This window comes from Annulohypoxylon truncatum, assembly GCF_022578515.1.
Source record: "Annulohypoxylon truncatum strain CBS 140777 unplaced genomic scaffold F4807scaffold_4, whole genome shotgun sequence".
Taxonomy (NCBI): domain Eukaryota; kingdom Fungi; phylum Ascomycota; class Sordariomycetes; order Xylariales; family Hypoxylaceae; genus Annulohypoxylon; species Annulohypoxylon truncatum.
This window is the reverse complement of record NW_025953790.1, coordinates 280,170-302,779: the sequence shown is the minus strand read 5'-3', so window position 1 is coordinate 302,779 and position 22,610 is coordinate 280,170. Positions and strand designations below refer to the sequence as shown.

Below are 22,610 nucleotides of genomic sequence, written 5' to 3'. Positions count from 1 at the left end.
AATAAGAAGGGCTAAAACAAATCAGCTTGCCTGGGCCAATGGGCCTAGAATGAGCCCACCGCAGCCCACCGTTAGCCATCTCCTCGCGCTGGTAGGATTCGCAGGAGGTTCAAAACACACAACGTCTCGTATTGACAGAAAATGGGCCAGACCATCTTTGCCAACTCGACGAAACAGGTTAAGTATGTCGAAATCCTACCACATGAACCTCACCATAGCCGCATTGGGCTTACGCCACCATCATTCATCTGGATTCTCGCTACCCGAATCGCGAATATAGCGGCTTGGTAGATTATGCAATCTCAATGCTGCAATGTTGGAATAAGCTGTTGGAATAAGCAGTCGGAACTCAAGCTGCAAAGCGGTCCGTCACTGTATTCTTTTTTAACTGTTGCACGTTGGCCATTTACATATGGCATGGCATATATGTGATACAGAAGCGACTAACAGAATAGGCTTACTGATTCGCCAATTGGACACTGAGGGGAGCACAAGTTTCGAGACCATGAAACATGCTAAGATTTCCCAGCTTCCCAGAATATACACATGCGCCGTCCTACTGCGTCAAGCCTCAAAATCCCCAAATAGTACATGTACCTAGCAAAAGCAGCTCATACTAAAGTCCCGATCTCTCCTTCGTTTCCCATCCATGCTCCGCTCCCATCCCATCAACGAACAAAAAACGCCGGCCAACACTCTGTTATATGTATGCAGCGTTTGAGTTTGATCGATAACTGAGTGTCTAGTTCTAACAATGCGTAGAACGAACTGCTACGAGCTTGCCAAAAAAAAAAGTCTAATATGATAATAACACGTAAGAAAAAGGTAACAAAACAACAATTTAGAATGAGCAAATCGAAATCAGTCTTCCCACTCCTCATCGTACTGGTCAATCAGCCTATTCTCGTCTTCGCGGCTACTCCTCCCCCTCCCGGACGGCGAGCCCGAGACATAGTGATAACCCCTCCGGTTTGGAAGGAACCGGGCACAAGAGGAGGTGACGATGACGAAGAAATCCTGCGAGTTGGTAGTTAGCCTCCGTTTCGTAATGTAACGTACATCTTGCATAGATATCTATCCCGTGTTTTGGGTAAGAAGCAACAACTTACGCATATGTGACTCCACACGCTGGCCCAGAGCGAGTAGTTAGGCAACTGCTTCCAACCCCTCGCGTTCGCCACCGTGCGCTGGTAGAATATGCCGCCGAGCAGGTAGACCAAGACGGCGATGGCGAAGATGATCAGGAACACCGAGCCGGGCCCCACGCTCCCCGGCTTATGCGGCTCGACGCCGGCGCACGCGTTCTGCGACTTGACCTTGAACACGTACGAGCACTCGTCGGGATCGGTCGCGATGAACGAGACCTGGGCCGCGCCCGCGCCGGGGTCCCTGTCGCAGCTGAAGAATATGGTGGCGGACTTCCTGCGCTTCGGCTCGTCCGTCTCCTTGGCCGGCCTCGCGGAGAAGGCGCCCGTAACGGACGGCGCATCGGACTCGCGTTCATAGTCGGGGTCCCTGTACGCGGCGCCGTCGTGGATCGAGCTCCTCTTCTCCTTCTCCTTCTCCTTCTCCACCTCCTGCCCCTCTTCCTCCCTCTTCTTGCTCTTGCCGCAGGGCGATCCCCCGGTATACTGCAACACCAATTCCTTGCCCCGCGACACCAGCGCGCTCGACTGCAGACCCAGGCTGTACACGTCTCCCTTAGAGGTGTAGTAGGCGCTGACGTTCTGCCACTTGTTCGAGTCGACGCCGATCACGCCGTCGACGGGCTCCACCACGGCGCCGCAGATGTTCAGCGTGAAGTTGGACCCGTAGTCGTAGCCCTTGGCCTTGTAGTCCGCCGTCGGCGCCCCGTTGCTGTGCGCCGGCTTCGACCCGTCCGCGTTGGGCTTGAGGGCCATGTCGGGCCGCAGGTCGAAGAAGGCGCCCGACGACGAGGTTGCCGTACATGCCGTGGAAGTGGTCGTCTTGTCGGCGTCGGCTGCTATGGAAATGGAGGCGAGGGAGAGGAGGTAGCATATTGCCAAGCTGGCTGGCCGTGATTCGGAAGAGAAGCGCATGATTTCGAGGGGGGCGTTGTATCAGGATATATCTCGTAAATAGCGTACGACGTCTTTTTTCTTCCTTTTTGGTCCTTTTTTTGACTTGGGACTATTCTCTTGGATGCGCTCGTTGCGCTAGGCAAATATCGAAAGGATCTGAATCATGGAATCGTGGGGTTTTCGAGGCGGTCAGTGCAACAATGTTAATGTTTGTGAAGACGTTGATTCGATTCGTTCATTGGCATCGTCATAAAGTTGTTCAGGATGCTCAAGCCAAGTTGCGTTGCCGTTCTACCGCAGAGTTATTCTTAGTGCACTGCCCCATCATCATCGGCCGCGACGGACAGAACGGACAGAACCTAACAGACCCCTGAAATGGAAGATCCCAGAGTTGGGTACGTACCCAGCACGTTTTTGGTTCTTACCTAGCTGCCGTTAGTGTCAATGATTGTCGGCGATTGACATTCGAGTATTCTACAAGTTCTGATTGGCCATTACCCCTGAACACTTCATCAAATAGTTATCGGTCTTACTGTTCCTCCGTGATCGGTTTGTGATCGGTTTGGTGCCTCGGTACCATTCTAGGTAGTTGCATATCCCCACAGAAGCTCCAGATTATGTAGGTAGTACGTAGTACCTAATTATGAAGTCAACAATACTGTCCCATATGGTGTCACTCGGAAGCTAAGCTAACCGACATGAAGCTTTGGTTTTTTTCTACCATCGTACCACACGGCATCCTACAACCCGGCCTACTTCGTCGAAGCTGTGCCTCCGTCGAATATACCAATTAAAATCTCGAGGACGAATTGGGGGAGGCTATAGAACTATCAACTTGGCCAAGATCAATTTATAATAAAAGGGGGTTGCCCCAGAAAAGAGTAGACGGACGAAGCAACAAAAGCTCCAGCGCTCTTCTTCCCGCCCAAAGTTTCAGCGCAACATCTCCATTCTCCGTCTATAAAACCTCAGACAGCAACATGGCGCCCAAGTCGAAAAAGGCAGAGCCTGCGCATGGTCCGCACGGCTATGAATTCGGAGGCCCGTAAGTGTTATATGTGTTTATTTACATTGTGCTTGATGAAATACCGAGTGGAGAATATATAGTCAAAGATCACCAGTTGTTGAGACATTGTTGAAACTAATAGTGCATATTGTTTAGATTCGGCACCGCTGCGATCACATTCGGTCTCCCCATACTCTGCTACGTCTTCACCTTCGCCTGTAACGACGTTACCGGATGTCCTGCGCCGTCGCTACTGAGCCCCAAAACTCTATCCATTGAGCAACTGAAAACCGAAGTGGGATGGCCAGAAGATGGTTTCTGGGGTCTGGCAAGTTGGGAGGCTACAGGTTGGACCTTAGCATACTACCTCTTCAGTGCCCTTTTATATCGCCTTCTTCCTGCTACCGAGGTTGAGGGTACTCAGCTATCCAGTGGAGGAAGACTAAAGTACAGATTCAATGGTTAGGATACTTGGAGTGTCTTCAGAGACGGCGTCTTAGCTGACATGATTTACTCTAGCTTTTAGCTCGGCCATATTCACCCTCGTTATTTGCCTCGCCGGCACCATTTCGCAAGGTGCCGAGTTTCCCCTTTGGACCTTCATTACCGACAACTACTTACAAATTCTCACCGCCAACATCCTAATCGCCTATGCCCTGGCAACATTTGTCTATGTCCGTAGCTTCTCGGTGAAACCAGGCAACCCTGAGCACCGACTGCTGGCTGCAGGGGGATGCTCTGGCAATCTCATCTACGATTTCTACATGGGACGAGAGCTCAACCCTCGTATCACGCTCCCTATTATCGGCGAGATCGACATCAAGGAATGGATGGAGCTGCGTCCAGGCATGCTCGGCTGGATTCTCCTCAACTGTGCTTTTGTCGCCAAGCAATACCGCACCTTCGGTTTCGTCAGCGACAGCATCGTCTTTATCACGATTGTGCAGGCAGTCTATGTTATTGATGGTATATTCATGGAGCCTGCAATTCTCACGACAATCGACATCATCAATGACGGCTTTGGCTTCATGTTGTCCTTTGGAGATCTCGTCTGGGTTCCTTTTGTCTACAGCCAGCAGACGCGATACTTGTCTACCCATCCAGTGATCCTAGGTTGGCTAGGTACTACGGCAATGTCTGTTATCCTTTTAACTGGCTTCTCTATCTTCCGTCTCAGCAATGCCCAGAAGAACACTTTCCGAACCAACCCTAACGATCCGCGCGTCGCTCATATCACATACATCGAAACTAAGACAGGCTCAAGGCTGATGACATCCGGCTGGTGGGGTATTGCAAGACATATCAACTACTTTGGAGATTGGCTGCAGTCTTGGCCATACGCACTACCAACTGGCTTTGCTGGCTATACAATCCTATCCGCAGGTAGCAATGTCGAAGGAGCGATCAAAATGCTTGACGGAAGAGAAGTCGTACAGGGCCCAGCCAAATACTGGGGTATGATCTTCACTTACTTTTATGTCGTCTACTTTGCTGTCCTCCTCGTCCACCGTGACAGTCGAGACGATGAGAAGTGTGCCAAGAAATACGGGGCAGACTGGGAGAAGTACAAGAGTATCGTGAAGTACAAGATCGTGCCTGGAATCTACTAAATGGAAAAAGAAAGAGGAGATGGGTATAATCCAGGTGTGGTGAGAAAAGTGTGAATTACTACAAAGCTAGGTACCTAATAAAAACAAGTACAGATTAATACGATAGCACCAAATATACCATATGGATGCTAGAAATTCTCGATGCTTCAATGTTAGCTGGAACCAATAACTACCTATTACCTATTATATGTCACGTTTAGTATCCATTTTAGCTACCGTCAACTGATAACGCAACATTAATAAGTGCTAGAAATAGATAGTCACTTTATATTTTAGCAGGTATCTAGTTAGGTGTCCTCAGAGCTGCTTTCGTGTCTCGTTCTCTATCGCGGACCACGTCGACTCACGACCTCCATGTCTCGTTTTCCGTCTAGTATTTTCTAGTATCATTCCATACCTTCCATTCATTGAATCCGAGACAGCAGTCATAACTTGGCCTACATACAATCCACCTCATACCATCTCAACCCATCACCCGCGAAACCTATTTCGCCTTCACAGCACCTACTATCCCACGATAGCTCCTCATCAACTTCAGTAGGTACCTCACCCCTGATATTTCATCGTTGTGACAAGTCTAATCACACACTATAGGCACAATGCCGCTCGTTCCTAGGTACCACGCATTCTTCTACGATGCTCGCAACAATTCCTACCATTCCCTCGGCATGACCGTCAACTACACCCTTGAGAATTTTCATGACTTCGGCATCATTGACTGCCGGCCTAAGATAGGAAATAAGCCCATGCCGCGTATCGTTATACGCAATACAGGAATCTATTATCACGGTGTGCCAATAGTCGTCAGCCGCTTTATGCACTGGACGCAGTATATGACGGTGGAGATGGTCCTCAGACACGACGGATGGCTACGGGTACCCTGGGACGTCTCCGATCCTGAAGAGATTACCCGAACCTCCTCTGCGCCTCCTCCTTATCGGTCTCCTCTCATACAGCCCCGTCATCCCTCCACGCCTTAGGTGGGGCTGACAGCATGCAAACTTCTACTCATCCGAGGACCCAGGAGCTATCGGCATTGGTCCGGGACCAATGACAAGATATGACGGTTACTTATGGCAGGAGGGTCATAGCGGCGTCCCATAATCGGGCAGAGTACTTGTTTGCTGCTTCCCTTTTGCTCTTCAGCTTACGTCAACTTCAGTGAACATTGAAGAGGATTAGCAGCTAAGGTTAGGACATGACCATCAATGAAAAATTTTCCATTTCTATCCGTGAAAATTGCGCAGATTAAGCTCTCCATTACGTATGTATGTATTTGTGTGTACTGCAAAGACTCCATCTTATAGGCCAGTGGGTAGTATCGTGTCCAGACTATACAGACCGGATGGTACCTACTAGGTGAGTTTGATACAGTGTTCGCACGGCACTTGCTTGCTATAGCATTGCGAAGAATCCGATAATATAGTCAACTGCGCGTCATAGATCTTCTTAACATCTACTCGTGACTGTTTTAGAATTTTCTGTTAACTTTCTTCTTGCCGCACGGCCCTACGAGTATATGGGTGCTCAGGGGTACGAAATACTATATAATCATAGGATCTCCCCTCAGTTTACCGTTCTTCTCATCATCAACATTGGGCGGTTTGGGTTCTTCCCGCCTTATATATAACAATAATCCTCTATGAAGTTTCCTACATTCGCCATATTCACATTCATTACAATAATTTTTCACTCAAATTCATGATATCTTCTTGCCTTGTCACTATGGCTCGTCTACGGCTCTAGCGAGGCTCGTCCAATTCCTTCATATGCTCTACTTGTGATATAACATCCATATGGCAATCTATACACTCCAACCTTCACTTGCGTAGGTGTCCAACTCCTATTCTATCACGCTTCCTACCTTCATTGTTCCATCACGACTCTGATTCTTTGTATCCTACCATAACATCATCTGATACCGTCACAATGCTACCATAGCCGAAAACACGATTTCTTCTTCATGATTATCGTTACTCTACACCAAGCTATACATACCATGCTTTTTGGAACATATTCTCAACAAGCTTCATCCACCTCCCTATCCTACCTTCTAACAAAAGTTCTTCACCACTTCAGAACTACTCCCTTATAAAGAATTATTGAAATATATCAAGGCGGCACTAACATAAATGAACGCTTCTAGATCCCACCATGGAACCTAATGCGGTAGCGACATTGCCGGGCTGAATTGGGGACGCAAACTCAGTCCCGCTTTGCGTGAGCTTCCTTACACCATGGGACAGCCCTGTGCGAAAGCCACTATCCTACTATACCTAATCATTATTCTCAACTCCACCTGATGGTTGTGTTACCGTTAGCCCTCAACCATCGAAGACGCATAAATGGGGAGGGGAAAGACCTTGCCCCGCGTTTATCTATACTTTTCCTCACATCTCCAGGAGAATGCTGTCCGAAGGTACCAATGAATCAAAGATAACTGGATCACGATTATGCCGCGCCGTAGCTTGGGAGATTCTCGATGTTCCTCCGGTCCGAGACCGATACGATAACGTTGTCATATTAAAGAAGCAGCTGGGAAACTTCTTATGTATCATGATCCTACGATAACAACAAAAAGTATGGCTCCTCGTGCGGTGGATGATAAAGCCACACACCGGACACTAATCCCGACGACGAAGGTGCCCCTATATGGCTGATGGAAACAAGGCTGACATTCCACTTATTCGAATCTTGGTTCCGCACGACTCCCGCGTTATGGCAGTGAAGAACAGGAGAAAGACTACAGCCGTATGGTTCGAAACATGCCGTATTCTAATCGCTGCAGTCCTCCTCATACATGTGGACCAATAATCTGAAGGATCATTAACTATATAATCCATCAACTCTTGGACCATTGTCCAATGTCCTTACTAGACTCTCCTTATTAACTATTACCTTCAACAAGTCTGCTATCCCTTCACGGATTAACCCCTTCGATATCTTTCACTGTAAGTGCAATCGAATCCATTATAGCAATACCCGGAATATCTAATAACATATTTATATAGGTTCGTCATGCCTTGTTGAGGTATTGGTCCGCCAACTCGGCCACCTACCATGCTCTCGCTGACGTTGTCGGGATTGCGCCGCTATGCAATTCACCCCCCTAGTGATAGGAGCGGGAGCAACTGACGATCAGGCTTTTGCCTGGACGCTTGTCAATAAATCAAACAACGCGCCAACGTCTGTCCCGGCGACTCGTCGCATTCTGAGGAGCTTGATGTGATCGGGCTTCGACGAGCCTAATTTCCCCTTTATCATATATTATCTCTCTTTCTCTCTGTTTTTATTACGTCGGGTGTCCTGGGCGAGTTAAAGGTTCAGAACACATTAACGACGATCATTATACCAAGTCTAAATCATCTAATACCTTTCCGGAGATAGCAAGAGGAAAGTCTCTACCGACAAGATACACATGTGGAAAGACACCGGCATACTTGTCATCGACGAGTGTAGTATGATGTCAGGGAGGTTGCTGTACAAAATCAATGAGCAACTACAAGCAGCTCGGGAGCAGCCAGTTATGGACTTTGGCCGATTACCAATCGTCATCCTATGTGGCGATTTCTATCAGTTTTCTCCTGTACAGGGAGATTCCTTCTTATACACTGGCAGGCCTACCTATCAAGCCATATAGCGGGAAACTGGTGAAAAGCTCATTCAACGAACACCCACGCTCATACACTGACGTAACTTCACGTTTCCCTTTCAGCTTCCATTTCTGAACCGCGACGCCATTCCAATGGCTAGGTACGCCACAACCCCCTGGCACACCAATGGAACAGGCTTCTTACAACATTAACGCAATCTATTTCTCCAACCAGGTGCGGGAGATAGTGATATTCCTAATAAAAGATATAATTTTTCGACCTTATGGAGACGCTAAACGCCTCCACGACGCAGTTCCTGGCCACCCAGGCTGGATACCTCAGCGCTTGGCACTCATCCAACGGCATGCGTGGGTTCCCCTGAGGATTTAACATTCCATTGCATGGTGTCGCTCTGAGAGGATCGGACCAGGTATACTTGCTTGCGGATCGAATCACATCCAACGAGTGGTCGACGACACTATGACCCGAGACGCTCGTGCTCATCCTCCCGAATATCGAGGAAGGATGCAATGCCGTGGCTTGGTCAGGCGGAAGCTGCGCAATCTAGTGTTCACCTTCGTCGGAAGGTATAAGCGGTTCCTGGAAGCTTGGCCGCTTCCGTCATTGCTTCAGCCTAGGCATAAATTTTTAATTGAGAAGACATTTGAGAAGATGATAAAGAGAATACACTCGAGGAGACTGAGAGGGCACTCGAGAGGACCATGGAGGAAACCGGGTCCCTCACGCCGGAGACCGAATGCATCGATAAATACGAAGCAGCAAGTGAAGAATTTCACCTCTAGGTCGTAAGGAATTATTAAGGAAATCCCCTCGAATGGGAATGTGGTGCAGCTACGGTGTAGCTGCCTCGGGGTTTGGGCGTGGCATAAATACAAGCTTACCACAGCTTAACATAATTTCGGGAAGGACTGTGCGAGGAACAGTAATGGGGTGTTAGTGTCGACCTTCTACGTCCAATCCTTCCCCTAAGAGGAGGTAACTGGAGGTCGAGTGCATCCCGATGGACCCATTATGTGGGCTGGAAAGGCAGAGGTTACACCTCAGCTACCACATCAGAGATTGCCGTACGCCGCTGGAATTCTCAATCTCAAAGAAGAGGTACTCTCTAACCGACTACAATCGGCTCGGCTTAACTGGTGGCATTTCAGGGGGCCTTCTTAGCTGAGCGAAGGAGCGGCCAACGGTAAATATCTTTGCCTAATGAGATTACCTATTGTGGTTCGTAAAAGTAAAGTGGAGATGAGCAATGTAATTTAGCAAGAAGAGAATTCAGGTCATCACAGACCATGGAGCGACAAAAGGAATTGTCGGACAGCAGTCACTGCGAACGGTTGACATGAGACAAGTGAAACAAGCTCTAGCACAGCAAGGAGAGGAGGATGTCCTAGACCGCATAACGCCAACGAAGAAACGACCATGATGACGAGGACGTTATCTTCTTTTGTTCGTACGGGGCAGATGTTAGGACAAGATCAAGGCAAGAACAAGGAGCCGCTAGCCTAGCTAGCTCAGTACATAGCAATTCTTCGTAGCTCTGCAATTCTTAGAAAACCTGACTTAATACAACTATGCTCACAACCTCATTTCTCACGAACGTCCTACCATAATTTTTAGCCTTGTCTAAACATCTTAATGTGGTGGCGTCATCAAGGTTGGAGCGCGAATTGAGTGGTGTTACATCTACGGCGCTGGATTGAACACAGTCGAACCAAGGGAAGATCGCATATGTATTCTCAATAGACAAACATTGAAATTTATAGGGGTTATACATCAACACGAACGGATACCAAGTAAATACCCACGCCGTGAAAAGCATGAAAAACAGTCGCCAACCATAACCGAACCGACTAGATACCTCGGTCTACCAATACACTATGATCCCTCTCCTTGTTCATCGTCTATAATATCATCAAACCTTATAGAAACCCTGAACCCCCTAGCCACCATCATACAAGTTCATATACCTCATTCATTTACTTTAGGTATTTCATGATCTCCTCTCGTTCCGCAACAGGCATCATGTGGAGCATGTCTTTGAGGCCCTTGAGAGCGGAAGACTTATTCGCCCTGACAAGATCGGCCATCTCTCGCGAGACCGCGTCAGACTTGATCTGTTGAATCTTAGTCTCGATTGTCTGCGCGTTCTCCTCATACCAAGTTACAACATCTTTGTCGCTGCGGTCGAAGTTGGTGATACCGGACCAAGCGGCGAGTAGGCGGAGGTGATGTTGGCGACTCTCCGTAGCCGCGGCGCTGTTCGAGTCGGACTGCTTGCCAGAAGCCGAGGCAGCGGCCATACGCTTAAGGATGTGTTCCTCGTTGAGACGTCTGCGCACACGCCAGTAGAAGAACCGACGGGTGTTCTTCCACTCAAGGACTTCGCGAATAGTGCCCTTGGCCTTCATGCGGCCGGCCCGGTCGTGCAGGTCAGCGAACTGAATGCTAATCTGGGCATAGATAGGCAATAGTTGCCTCTCCCGCTCCGCCATCCTCTCCTTGACCACGGAATGCTCTTCCTTAGAGAGGTTGGTATCGGCGGCCTGCTTCTTCAGCGCAGCATAAGTAGGGTCTAAGCGAGCCATGGTCTCAAGTTGCTTCTCTTTCTTGTACTTGATACCAATGATACCCTCCGGTTCTAAGACACCGGCACGGGACTCGATGTCGGCGTACATTTCCATAGCGACGGGGTTGATTGTCGGGTCAACCACGACCCAGGAGCCACCTCGGAGTTCACCGTAGGGAGGAATGTATACGAAGATGGGCTGTTCAAATTTGACAAGAGCGTCGACGATGTACGAACCGTACTTCAGGACCTCGTTGTACATGTCGCGCTGGCCACCGGAGAATCCACGCCAGTTGGCAAGGATCATCAAAGGAAGCTGCTCACCATAGTTGAAGTCATTGATGGCCTGGGCGGTCTTAAACGCGGAGTTGGGGTACCAAACACCGCCGGCTTCGTTGGTGACCTGCTCGACGGAGTCGGGGTTCGCAGGGTCGGCCGGCGTGATGTTCTCCACAGTTCGAGTCTCGACGGCAATAACACCCATTGGAATACCGCCGAGGCGAGCACGACCCACGACTACAGTACGGGCCCAACCGCCAAGCGTCTCAACGAAAGAGTCCTTGTCGAAGAGACCAGGTTGGAAGCTATCCTCATCTTGCTTACCGGCGATGAGCCACCTGACATCGTGAGGTTGCTTGTTTGGCGGGGTGTAGATGACCTCTCGGTCCCAGGGGTCAAGGCTAGGCAGGATAGGCACAGGGAGGTTACGCTGGGCGGGAACAAAGGATAACCAATCAACGATCTTGGAGACACCGGCGAAATCGTCATTGGCCGTCAAGTGCGATACACCGTTGCGGTACATGATCTGGGTACCACCAAGTTGCAGGTTCGAAGTGTATACTTCGCGACCAAGCAGGTTGTTAAGAGCCTGCGCACCAGTGAGAATAATAGGCTGGCCTTCAATCTGGACGGCACGCTGGCCGAGGCGGACCAGGTAGGCACCAATACCTAGTATAGTCATTAGCAGAGTGAAATGTGTACATGAAAAAGCGGAACTTACCAATGGATCTACAAGTAATGAGCGTAACAGTGAAGATGTCATTGTAAGCACGGCTGGTAGCACCGGCGATGAGACCAGAACCCCGTAAGCATTCAACACCAAGGCCATCCTCGGCACCAACAACAGCGGTAATTTTGTAGCGGGTCTCGCCATTTTCAGTAATTTCCTCGGTGATAACGTCGCGCCTAGAACCATCTTCGAATCGCTTCTTAGCATCGGCATCTAGGTAGAGGTACTTGAAGCCCGCCTCTTGCCTCTCCGGGTCATTCCAAGCAACCTTGAAATGCGGGATCAACTCGTCGGCAACGCCAAGTCGGGCACCAGAGTTAGCTGAAAGGTAAATGCGAGGAATACCCATGCTACGAGCCAGTTCCGTACACTTGTTGAAGAAATGGTCCTCCTTGGGACCAAATGATCCGATCTTGTAGGTGATATCGTTGGCGACGACGACGAACTTTCGTCCACCGGGGTACTCGGGGGTGCGAGCATTAATGACCCAACCAACCATACCACATGTGTTGGTACCAGGTTCACGAGAAACCTCGATCAACCTATCGCGGTCATCGAGAACAAGTTCGCTGTAGTCGATACATTCACCCTGGGCAGGCTTCTTGACGGCCAAAGACGGTAAAGTCTTGGCAGTCTTCGTCCAGGTGTTTTCAACAGCCTGTCGGAAAAGCTCGGGGAAATCGTACACGTATTGGGTACCCATCAAGTGCGCCTTGTAACGCTTGGGCTGTAGCCAGTTCTTTGTGGGGTATGGTGAACAGACGGGTAGTAGGTGCATTGATCCAATCTTTGTAGTACCGCCAATAGAGTAGAAGACCATTTCACCCTTTTCAGACTTCCTCTCGGCGTAGATTTCAACCTGGATGACATATCCAGAGGTGTTCGTGATAATGACACGGAGGGGATAAGGCATACCCGTAGTCGCATCTGTGCAGATGATACGGATCTCGACTTGGGAGACACGAAGACGCCAGCCGCGGGGACCAAACCTGTCGAGGAAGCCCTGTAGGGACTGTTCAACTTCCTCGGGTTTCAGCTGGAAGACCGGGGTGAAGTTTAAGAACATGTGGTTCAAGTCCGAGTTGTTGTTTCCGATAATCTCTAGGGCATCGAAAATATCGTTGATCACTCGGTCAGTTTCGGAGACGAGGTATTCCGTGGTGGGGATGTCATCCCGGAGGCGACCAGGGCGAATAACAGCACGAGTGAAGTATCTCTTGTCAGTATCAACACCCTTGCCGATACCTTCGTAAACGTGGATGTTCTTGTTCTCGGTGAACACAGGGGAGATCTTGAATTTGGCGAGGCGCGCGAGTTCTAATTGGAAAGCCAAGGCAGGCTCGACGTGACGAATGCTGTCATCTTCAATGAACTCGGGAGCACGGAAGGTGTAATAGCCTGGGTAGGAACCATCATTGTGGCCGCAGACAAACGTTACGCGACGGACCCGATGATTCATCAACTCATACTTCATGGAGTCGATTATAGAATGAATACGGCTCAGAATGTCTTGGTCGTCGTAAGACTCGACATCCCGAACAGCAACGTTAATAACGTTGGTTAGCTCCTCGTCGATGGGCTTCTGAGCAAATGATTTGCGCTTGCCAGTGAGATCAGGGATAAGCACAGGACGCTTCTTGGTCGGTATTACTTCGAGAGCCTTCTGGAGCATCTCATCGGCATCATCCAAGTATCTGCAAGGCACAACAACACCCTTACGGGTGGGCTCCTCCTCAGTACGGTGCTTCAGATAAGACATGTCACTAACAGAGCTAATCCGGTTGAAAGAGGGAGCTTCAGTAGTAGGAGTGCCAGGTACGGAGGGATTGGCAGAGGAGACAGGGAGCGAAAATTCGGTCTGTCCAACCTTGCGGAAGGAGAAATCCCAAGAGAGGAAGAGAGGGACTGAGTCGGTCTCGTCATCATGATATTCCAAGTGTTTGAAGTTGTACGCACGGTAGGCTCGGCGGACGTACACTTCAAGAGCAGCAGCATTGACCCAGGGGTCTTCGTGGGCGAAGAACGATGCCAACACGTCGAAGACTGTGTATTTGGAATCGACAACCTCCTTGATGATATCGAGGTTTGGCTCTCTGTGATCCCAACCCGTCTCACCATACTTATTTTCAACCACAGAAGAGCGTAGAATGTGTTCCATCTGGGCAGTTCGCTCTTCCAGCGAGGGCAACGCGCATTGGATCAGAATTTCACGAGCTTTCAGAGAAACCTTAGCAGTCTGACGTGACTCGAGTTCCGTCAGCTTCCGTAGGACTGGTCTGAGGTACTTCCCGATATTGCCGACGTTAGGCTTGTTTGGGCGATATTCGTCCAGAATTGCCAGGATTAAATGGTTCTTTGAGCCGACGCGGCTGTGAGAAAGGACTACTTGGATGACTTTGAGGTAGTCCTCTCTGTTCTCTTCACGGAGTTTTAGGATTACTTCTTCATCCTGGCTTCGGCGTCCCGAGAAACGGGCCTCTATGTCAGCGTAGGTCTGAAGCAAGCCTGCGATAACATTAAGCTCGTGTACTTTCTGGCCATCAGTATAATTGTCCACAATTTCGACCAAGGGCGCAATGGTTGCTCGCAGCGTGTCGGCTTCACTGGGTGTTGTGTTGTCGTCCAAGAACTTCGTGAAGGTTCTCGATAAGGCCTTAGCAGGAAACTCTGCCGCGCGAGCCTTGGCCCGATCGACCACTTGAGTCAATTGGACATCGAGTTTGTGCGGCATCCTAGAGTGGAGAGCAGCATGGTGAGATGCCCACTCGCTGTACGGAAGCTCGGGGCTCCGCAGCACTTCGATCATCTCCTTGAGCGTCTGTTGCATGATAACAGAGTTGTCGTAACCAGATAAGATATTCTTGAGGATGTTATATGTCAAAGTAAATCTCTGTGCAGGCTTGCTACCCGTGACCTGGGGCGGTCCGAATTCAGGGAGCTGCCCGAGGAAAGGTTGTGCTTGCTTGACGCGGGAGGGGTCGTCGAGAGCAAGAATACCGAGGATATCACCAGCTTCGATGGTGACGCCAGGCTGCTTAATCAACTGCACGATACCATCTTCCTGGGCCAATAAAGGCATGAACATCTTCATTACCTCAACCTCTGCAAACGTCTGTCCAGCTTTGACGTGTTCGCCGTTTTCTACGTTGTACTTCACAAGCTTACCGGGGCTGGGCGAGCGCAGCTGGGTAGGGTCGTTCTCTTGTTCAAGCAAACATGTCTTGCTGTCAACGGAGATACGAGTGGCGCCAACCTCTTCCTTCCAGTAGACGCTGTGGCTACGTCCATCGAGAAGAATAAGTAGACCACCATCGCTAAGAGCACGGACGCCGACCGAACATTTGGAACCGTTAATGAAGAGATGGTAGCTGTCAACGGCTGCACGAGTTGCAGTGAATTTGTACCGATGGCCCTCATAAATGAAGTCGATCGGAAACACCGTTTTCAGGATGTCCTTGGAGGGCACTTGACCTCTCTCCAGGCCAGACCGGTACTCTGCGATAACAGCCTCGCTAGCAATGTGAGCCTTAGTGGTTGCTCCACAGACGACGGCCAGCATGGGATCCGGTCGCTCAGCAGTCAGCTTGTTTGAAATGAGTTCATCAAGCCAGCCGGTCGTGATGGTGTTATCTTCGAATGCTTCTGTTTCAAGAAGTTTAATGAGATATTCGACAGTCGTCCTAAAGTCACCACGAATGCTCAACTCCTTCAAAGCAACCACCATGTTCTTCCGCGAAGCAGCTCGGTTCTCGCCGTAAGCGAAAATGTGACCGAACTGGCTATCAGAGAAACTGTGAATACTGGACGCCGTACTAACGGAGAAATAACCCCAAACGTTCGCACTACTTCTGAAGTTGAGGTCGTGCATCACACCATTTGAAGGCTTAAATCCCTCGCCAGGATCTTCAGACGTGATTCTGCAGGCGGTACAGTGGCCACGAGGTTGTGGTCGTCGCTGGGTCTTCTCACTTCCCGGCGCCTTGAATTCAAAATCGATCTCAGTGGCAAGTTTAGGGTCAACGCCATAAAGCAACCGAATGTCGCTAATTCGGTGCAGAGGAATACCCATAGCGACTTGCAATTGAGCGACTGGCAAGTTTACACCGCTCACCATTTCCGTAGTAGGATGCTCCACTTGTAGACGAGGGTTCAACTCCAAGAAGTAGAATTTGTCGTCCTCGTGCGAGTAAAGATATTCAACCGTTCCGGCAGAGACGTAACCGACTAAGCGACCAAGTCGCACGGCGGCGTCTTCCATGCCCTTGAACGTGGGCGACTTGGCGATCGTGACAGGTGCCTCCTCGATAATCTTCTGGTGTCTTCGCTGTACGGAACAATCTCTGCCAAAGAGCGAGATATTGTTACCATACTGGTCAGCCAGCAATTGCACCTCCAAGTGTCGTGCGTTGCCTGCTAACTTCATGATGAAGATAGGGGAGCCAGGAATTTCGTTCGCAGCGGCATTGTATAATTGCTCGAATCCTTCTTCGGACAAGGCTTTTCGAATACCTTTACCACCGCCACCTTCGGAGGCCTTGATCATTACTGGGAAGCCGATTTCTTTAGCCTTCTCCAGGCCCTCTTCCCAAGAACCGACACATCCCTTCATGTATACTTCATCAGCAACCGTGACAATACCCTGGTCGTCTACTACGACAGAGTCAACGCCCGTTCCTGACCACGGGATACAAGGCACTTGGGCGTGTTGTGCGACGATTGTAGAAGAAATCTTGTCACCAAGAGAGCGCATGGCGGATCCCGGAGGACCGATAAAGACAATCTTTTTGGGCGATGCTGCCAAAGACTCTGGGAGTTTAGGGTTTTCTGAGGCGTGTCCCCTAAAGTGGCCGTCAGTATGAGCTCGTCAAAGACACAGCTTATGGGGTTATGTCCAGAACTCACCATCCTGCCCAGACAGCGTGAACGTTCATACGCTCGGCAACATCCACAATCAGCTCAACGTTTGCGTAGTTGTGATTATTTGTGCCACCAGGAACTTCCACGTAGTGATCAGCCATTCTGATATAATCGGCGTTGGCTGCAAGATCTTCCGGCGTTGCCATAACCGTGAACTGAATGGCCCTCTCGTCGCCAAATGTTTCGTACGCCCATTTTCGTACAGATCGGATCTCCTTTACAGCAGCAATGCCGTTGTTGGCGATTAGAATCTACGAATGTCAGCTCATCGCTCCCTCCCACTACAATGCCAACTTCTTCGAACTCACGTTTGAGATTACAGTATGTCCATCATGTGCAGCGACGAAATCTTTCACTTTTGACGGAGGGGCGTTTTCTAATTTGTTGCCACCAATGAAGTGTTCAGGTAGCCTGTGTTTCTCGGCGTATGTGGCCTTGCCGTTGGTGACGGGCACTGTCCGAGTGCCACTAGCGGCACTGCCATTTGTCGGAGGAGTCATTGTATCGGCTGTGGTAACGGAGAGGCAGGAAACCTCTGGGGAGTAGTTTAAGGAAGTCGGGATAATTATTCGGAAGAGGATAGTTAATGGGTCATCAAAGTACAATGGACGCCCGAATCGAGCTCCTGCAAAGCGCCAAAGATTCGCAATGGTATTTTACAAAACGGGAACGGACGGAATAACTCGGTTTGCCGGAGGTACCGAATTACGGTCGAGGTTGTATGCTGACTCGAAGCGAGGTAGCGAGGTAGGGAGTAAGCGGATGTAAAGGAATTTCAAGCTGACCTCCCGTTTTTTGTTTTTTCTGGTCAGAGGAAGAGGTGGGAGAAGAGTCGAGTAGAAAACCAAACGGTTGGTTTCTATGTCTAAGAAATGGAGGGGATCTGGTTCAGAGCAAAAAGTATGAAGTCAGCTGGAAGTTGGACCACTTGAGGAATTTGGTGAGTTCCAATTTAATCCCACAATCGAACAAAACAGAAGTCGTTGTTGAGCTAGGTCCCTTGCGATTTCCCCGTCGATCCAAACGGGTACAGCGGCAGGTGGCAGGTGCGGTAACGAATTGCGCGTAAACAATGCCTAAATACATATGCTTATAAGAGAGTTCCGAACTTACAAGTGCAATAAGTCAGGTTAACTGTCCAAAATACCCATTCATTGACAAGGTTGAAAGAGTGGAATGGAGGGGTAAGAGGTGTTGAAGCATGGACGACGACAACGGTTTGGGAGGAAGGACAAGTTGTGTCAAGGACTGAAAAATATCAAAGAGGATTGACGGACATCCAGCTTTTTTCGACGGGAAGGGATATCGTAATGTATGTCCCAGAAATCCCAGAAGGAAAAAAAAGGATCAAACCTAGCACTAAAAACCTGGTCAATCCAGCTTGGGCTACTTGGGGCCAACGAGGCTGATATGGTTAAAGTGAACTAGATAAACTACTTGCACGGTGATGATCGACGACTAGGTCACTAATTTGGCCAATCGCGAAGTTCCCCAGGGTGTTGGGGACATCCATTAGCTAGCGCCCTCCAAAGTTAGAAAATATATCAGGTATCATGTACCTATAGTCTACGTCTCGGGTCGGGTCTACTGCGACGGGCGCGCGTGCGAGTGGGTACAGGTACAAGTCAGTGTGGGTGCTACGCTGTACCAATCCGGGTCAAAAAGCGCTACAGTCACATATAAAACGCCGATAGATGTGTACCGTCATAGTAAGTACAGACTCAAGCTCCAAATGTCTCCACTTAGCTGAATAAGACTTTGGACTTCAAATTGAAGGTACATCGGATCGATGGCGGAACATTTCAAATTCATCGTCATTTTAGCGTAATGTTCTTTAAGTCCGGTGTAAAGGAGCCATCCGTATTTGCTTGGTACACGATCAGTTATTCAAACATCTAAAGAATGGTGATGACTTTTCTATCAGCATCAAACTACGTGTACCTGAGCATTGTCGACCCAATCATCATATCTATCAGAGTGTTCGCAGACTCCCAATGAACAAACCAGTCTATCAAAGTTAATCAATAACAGAAAAGAGACTATTCTTAGTCAAGACCGAGCACAATGTCTGATCTATGAATTCTTGCTTTCCCAGGTCCGTGGTAGATATTCAAAGATCGCCTTCGGACTTACTATTTACTCCCCTCGGCGTCTTAGATACCACTCCTAGATCCAAATCCAATTTCTATGAAATTTATTTATTGGTTCCATCGCCCAGTCCCATATCCCATATCTGCACTCTTTTGATATCGACTTATCTTTGAACCAGGTTTTCCCTACAAGTTGTTCTTGACTTTTTACTTTTCTGGCGGATATAAGGGTGGCTGACCGTTGAGACAAACTGTACTTGGGTACGGTAACAAGATCTCTTTCTCATCGGTACCATATGGTAACGGTGGGTTTTACCTTTTTTTCTCCACTTATTACCCGGCGCCCAACAAATGTTTCCCGATCTGGCAAGAGTCGAATCGGAGAGCGTGACAAGATTGGGTGGGAGTTCCATCATTTTTCTTTTTCTTTTCCATTCTTGTCCATCACTTTTAGTTATGTGTATTTAAGTCATTATGTATCTTTATATCTTTCAATTTCCCGTTCGGCCGGTGACAAGCCGCCACAAGTACATATCCCATATCTATTCCCTTGATAAGTGTTAAACGACGCCGTTGTGCTTACTGTGCATCACCCCTCCGAGACTATCAGCAACTCCGTCATATGAACGGTCTTGGTAATCGTGGTGGAATCTGCTTACTTGCCGGTGAACTGGAGAATGATGAAATGCCTCACGATCTTATCTCCTCCGAATTATATCGTTTCCCCGGTCACAAACTCGTCTGTTGCTTGATGTCTCTTCTTATGTCATCTTGCAGAAGATACGGTGCCTATACAGAGCTGGGATACCTCTATCTATGTATAGAATAGATTAGGTTTGCAACGTTTCACATTGGCTCTTGACGGTAGGTAAACTCAATTGTTGGGGTAAGCTCTGGCACTAAGAAAAAAAGGTAGGGACTAAGGGACCACAACTCCTGCGGCAACCCAATCAACCCAATCGACCGGGTACATTTGGAGTTCAGTTAAGCGTAGCAAGCCCAGTTCCTGAATTGGCCAACTATCGAAATATCGAGTTATCGAGTTAATGAATTATCGGATTAGTCGCTTAACTAAGTTAGTACCGAACTTCCCAGTTCAGGGGTCAATACGTTCCAAACCCGATCTTGGTTAATATAATTATTTCTTTTCTGTACCGGCATCTAGCTACGCTAATCCACGATCGATTCTAATCGCCCCGGACTGCCATCTCTCAATTATTAGATTATGAGTTAGGTACTAGGCTGTTGATCTATTAAGCCACTAAGTCAAAATTTTCTCTCTCATAATATCTAATGACAAGCGAAATCGAAGAATTTCCCATCTCCACAGCGACGACGCAAGTCCCCAACATCATGTCCGGTGAGGTTCGGAACAACCAAAATATTGTGGTGGAGGCGTAAGCTTGCATAAAGCCCGATTGCCAGCATGATTTGCCGCGCCTCAAATCACGATCCCATATCTTATCAAGCGTCCCTAATCTTCCTGGTCTTACTTGGTAAGGTAAGACTGCATTGTGCCTCGTTCAGCTATCTTACCGCATGGGGAATATCCGTTGGATCTTGGTTGACCTAAGCAACTACTCCTGAAGGATCCAGCCTTCATCCATCCACGTTAGTCCTAAGGTAAGCACGCTACCCGGACCGCGGACGACATCGGCCGGTAAGCTATTAGTCCTATCGAACAATTCTCTAGGTGGAATGGGATATAAGCACCTAAGGAAACATCACCGAGAGATGCGTTCTTACTCGCCACCTGTTCGTACGGCGTAGACAATGAGCTCCGGTCATTTTCGGGTAAGCAGTTGCTTACAACAACTTCCCCAGAGCAAACCCGATCTAGCCTTGCCCCGGCGCTGGACGCAAGGACTTGCAACAAAGCATGCCCCGCATGTTATCACTAAGCATACAGCTTTAGCTTGCCGGAGATATCAGACCAAGTCGGCGTCGAATATGTAAAAGGCTCGTGGTCCGAATACGGCTCCGTGCCAGTTGTTGTCATTGGGTAAATATTTTCGGACTCTGTAGTATGTTAGTCTTGTCTAACGACTAGCACGATGTCCTGGTCGCGAAGATAAGATCGATCAGCGAATGAAGTCTTGAGAAGTCGCTATTAGACTCTCGGCTCCTACCTAAAACCGGTGCCAGGCAGGCATTCTTTAGCCTCGACGATTAGAGGCGAATGTGCCCGATCTTAATACGCGACAGATCAAAGTATGGCTTACTCGTCGAGCTATTCTGTCACTGCGGCTCGATACAAGGAATGCCTGCTTGTAGATTGTCTACTAACACCCAACTGTCAGCAGCTTACGGCACAGGCCTTGTAAGGTCCACTCCGGGTCTAGCTTGGATGCGACCATGACGAATGAACCATCCTTTTAACTGCCAAATACGGATATTCCTATTGCAGTAATAGTAAGAACTTAGAAACCCTACAGTAAAGGCCAGCCTTATCCCAACCCAATTAAGGAAGTGCCATCGACGAGTCCTACCCGGAGACGTGTGCATAGATCTTCTAGAATAAGACGGGCCGAGCATGGTTAATTACCAGGCACTTAAGCTTCACTCCAATCAGCCATGCTGAAGACACGTGCCTATGAGGGCTCTAACCGACCTTTGCACATGGCTCTCGCATATGATGTAGAGCGTTCCTGAGCGTCTAAATTGAAATTCGGGATACGAAGACTAGTCGTTAAAGGAAATTATTAACGCCGCACGACCTCAGAAATATCACCGAATAACCTTTTACTACCTATGCGTTTTGTTAAGATACCTCGTTGTCTAAATGTGATAGTGTTTAGCAGATCATCAGAAACTCCCGGGTATTCCAGGGGGTTGGTGTATGGTAACTCTTCCGATAGGGCTCAAAGATCATTCAACGCATAGGATAAGACAGAACTCCATAAGGGCACTTGATCTGAATTGCTCGAGGTTGGCTACCTAGGTACTTTAGGAAACGTACCTAGGTTGGTAACTTAATACCTATGATGAAGCGGTTCATATGAACTGAATTACTCCACGACGGGATAAAGATTACCCTAACATTTCATAACACTAACTTTGGTGGACTCGGTGATCCGGGGGTTGGAGTACACAGCATCTGGGCAGGAATGTGTATATAAAATAGATCATCCGCCACTTGTGTATACCGTTTCATATCATACATGCTTAGGTACCTATATACCAGATACCTTTCAAAATAGTATATCAGCCTTTACCTACATAGGTCTATTAACTCAAACCGAGGAGCTCCATCATTTCACTACCTAGCGAACGCATTCTTTATACGTGGAAACGGGCGTTGATACTGACTTACGTTTGTAACCAGTACTGTTGATCGGTCCGGTAATTAGAAGGGGATAATTTTCCAACCACTATAAGCCTTGATGCCTCAAAGATTCCAAACACATCTTCAGTGTTGATGTCTTAAGTTGCTAAGCTAGTCATGTTGCCTATAGAAGGCTTTGAGTAGACTAGATACCCTACTTACCTAGGTATCTATACATCTCCTGCAACACATTTGGGTTTCCAGTCACAAGTATCATCTCTATTATCCCTGGTCCGTCGCGCATGGTAGATCTAATAATCTACCGTATACTTGAAGTGCCGAGCAGTCTCAGTCAGGTACCACAACGTCCCAGCCAGCCCTAGCTGAACATTACCTACTTAAGTTAAGTAGGGTGCTTTAACTCTATGTGGCGAACCCCTTAACCAGTATTCCAAAGCCCCTATATACAGCCAGTCGTCCCTTAAGCACATAAA

At 48.6% G+C, this 22,610-nt stretch overlaps 3 protein-coding genes across 3 annotated transcripts; 1 reads left to right on the top strand and 2 right to left on the bottom strand.

Moving 5' to 3' along the window:
• Window positions 1-540: 540 nt before the first annotated feature.
• On the bottom strand, window positions 541-2,526 carry F4807DRAFT_258444 (mannose 6-phosphate receptor domain-containing protein). The gene is made up of 3 exons (XM_047994467.1): window positions 2,446-2,526; window positions 1,110-2,333; window positions 541-1,017 (listed from the first exon to the last, which is right to left on the bottom strand). The coding sequence occupies exons 2-3, from the start codon at window positions 2,058-2,060 to the stop codon at window positions 862-864; spliced, it is 1,107 nt and encodes a 368-aa protein (XP_047857821.1). The 5' UTR covers window positions 2,061-2,333; window positions 2,446-2,526; the 3' UTR covers window positions 541-861.
• A 159-nt stretch (window positions 2,527-2,685) lies between these two features.
• F4807DRAFT_410498 (ERG4/ERG24 ergosterol biosynthesis protein) lies at window positions 2,686-4,928 on the top strand. Its single transcript, XM_047996619.1, has 3 exons — window positions 2,686-3,087; window positions 3,205-3,509; window positions 3,568-4,928. Exons 1-3 carry the CDS (start codon window positions 3,023-3,025, stop codon window positions 4,656-4,658), a joined length of 1,461 nt encoding a protein of 486 aa, XP_047857820.1. The 5' UTR covers window positions 2,686-3,022; the 3' UTR covers window positions 4,659-4,928.
• Window positions 4,929-10,245: 5,317 nt separating this feature from the next.
• F4807DRAFT_456640 (acetyl-CoA carboxylase) lies at window positions 10,246-17,261 on the bottom strand (the record flags this gene model as incomplete). The annotated part of the gene is made up of 4 exons (XM_048000909.1): window positions 10,246-11,783; window positions 11,836-16,682; window positions 16,747-17,012; window positions 17,070-17,261. 4 exons carry the CDS (start codon window positions 17,259-17,261, stop codon window positions 10,246-10,248), a joined length of 6,843 nt encoding a protein of 2,280 aa, XP_047857819.1.
• Window positions 17,262-22,610: the final 5,349 nt, after the last annotated feature.

What these genes read in the sequence shown, in the direction of transcription:
- F4807DRAFT_258444 (XM_047994467.1), bottom strand. Translation starts at nt 2,060, where the DNA reads ATGCGCTTCTCTTCCGAATCACGGCCAGCCAGCTTGGCAATATGCTAC. An exon ending in GCGTGTGGAGTCACATATGC is followed by an intron (nt 1,018 to 1,109) that starts GTAAGTTGTTGC and finishes ACCAACTCGCAG; the next exon opens with GATTTCTTCGTCATCGTCAC.
- F4807DRAFT_410498 (XM_047996619.1), top strand. Translation starts at nt 3,023, where the DNA reads ATGGCGCCCAAGTCGAAAAAGGCAGAGCCTGCGCATGGTCCGCACGGC. An exon ending in GGCTATGAATTCGGAGGCCC is followed by an intron (nt 3,088 to 3,204) that starts GTAAGTGTTATA and finishes CATATTGTTTAG; the next exon opens with ATTCGGCACCGCTGCGATCA. An exon ending in ACTAAAGTACAGATTCAATG is followed by an intron (nt 3,510 to 3,567) that starts GTTAGGATACTT and finishes GATTTACTCTAG; the next exon opens with CTTTTAGCTCGGCCATATTC.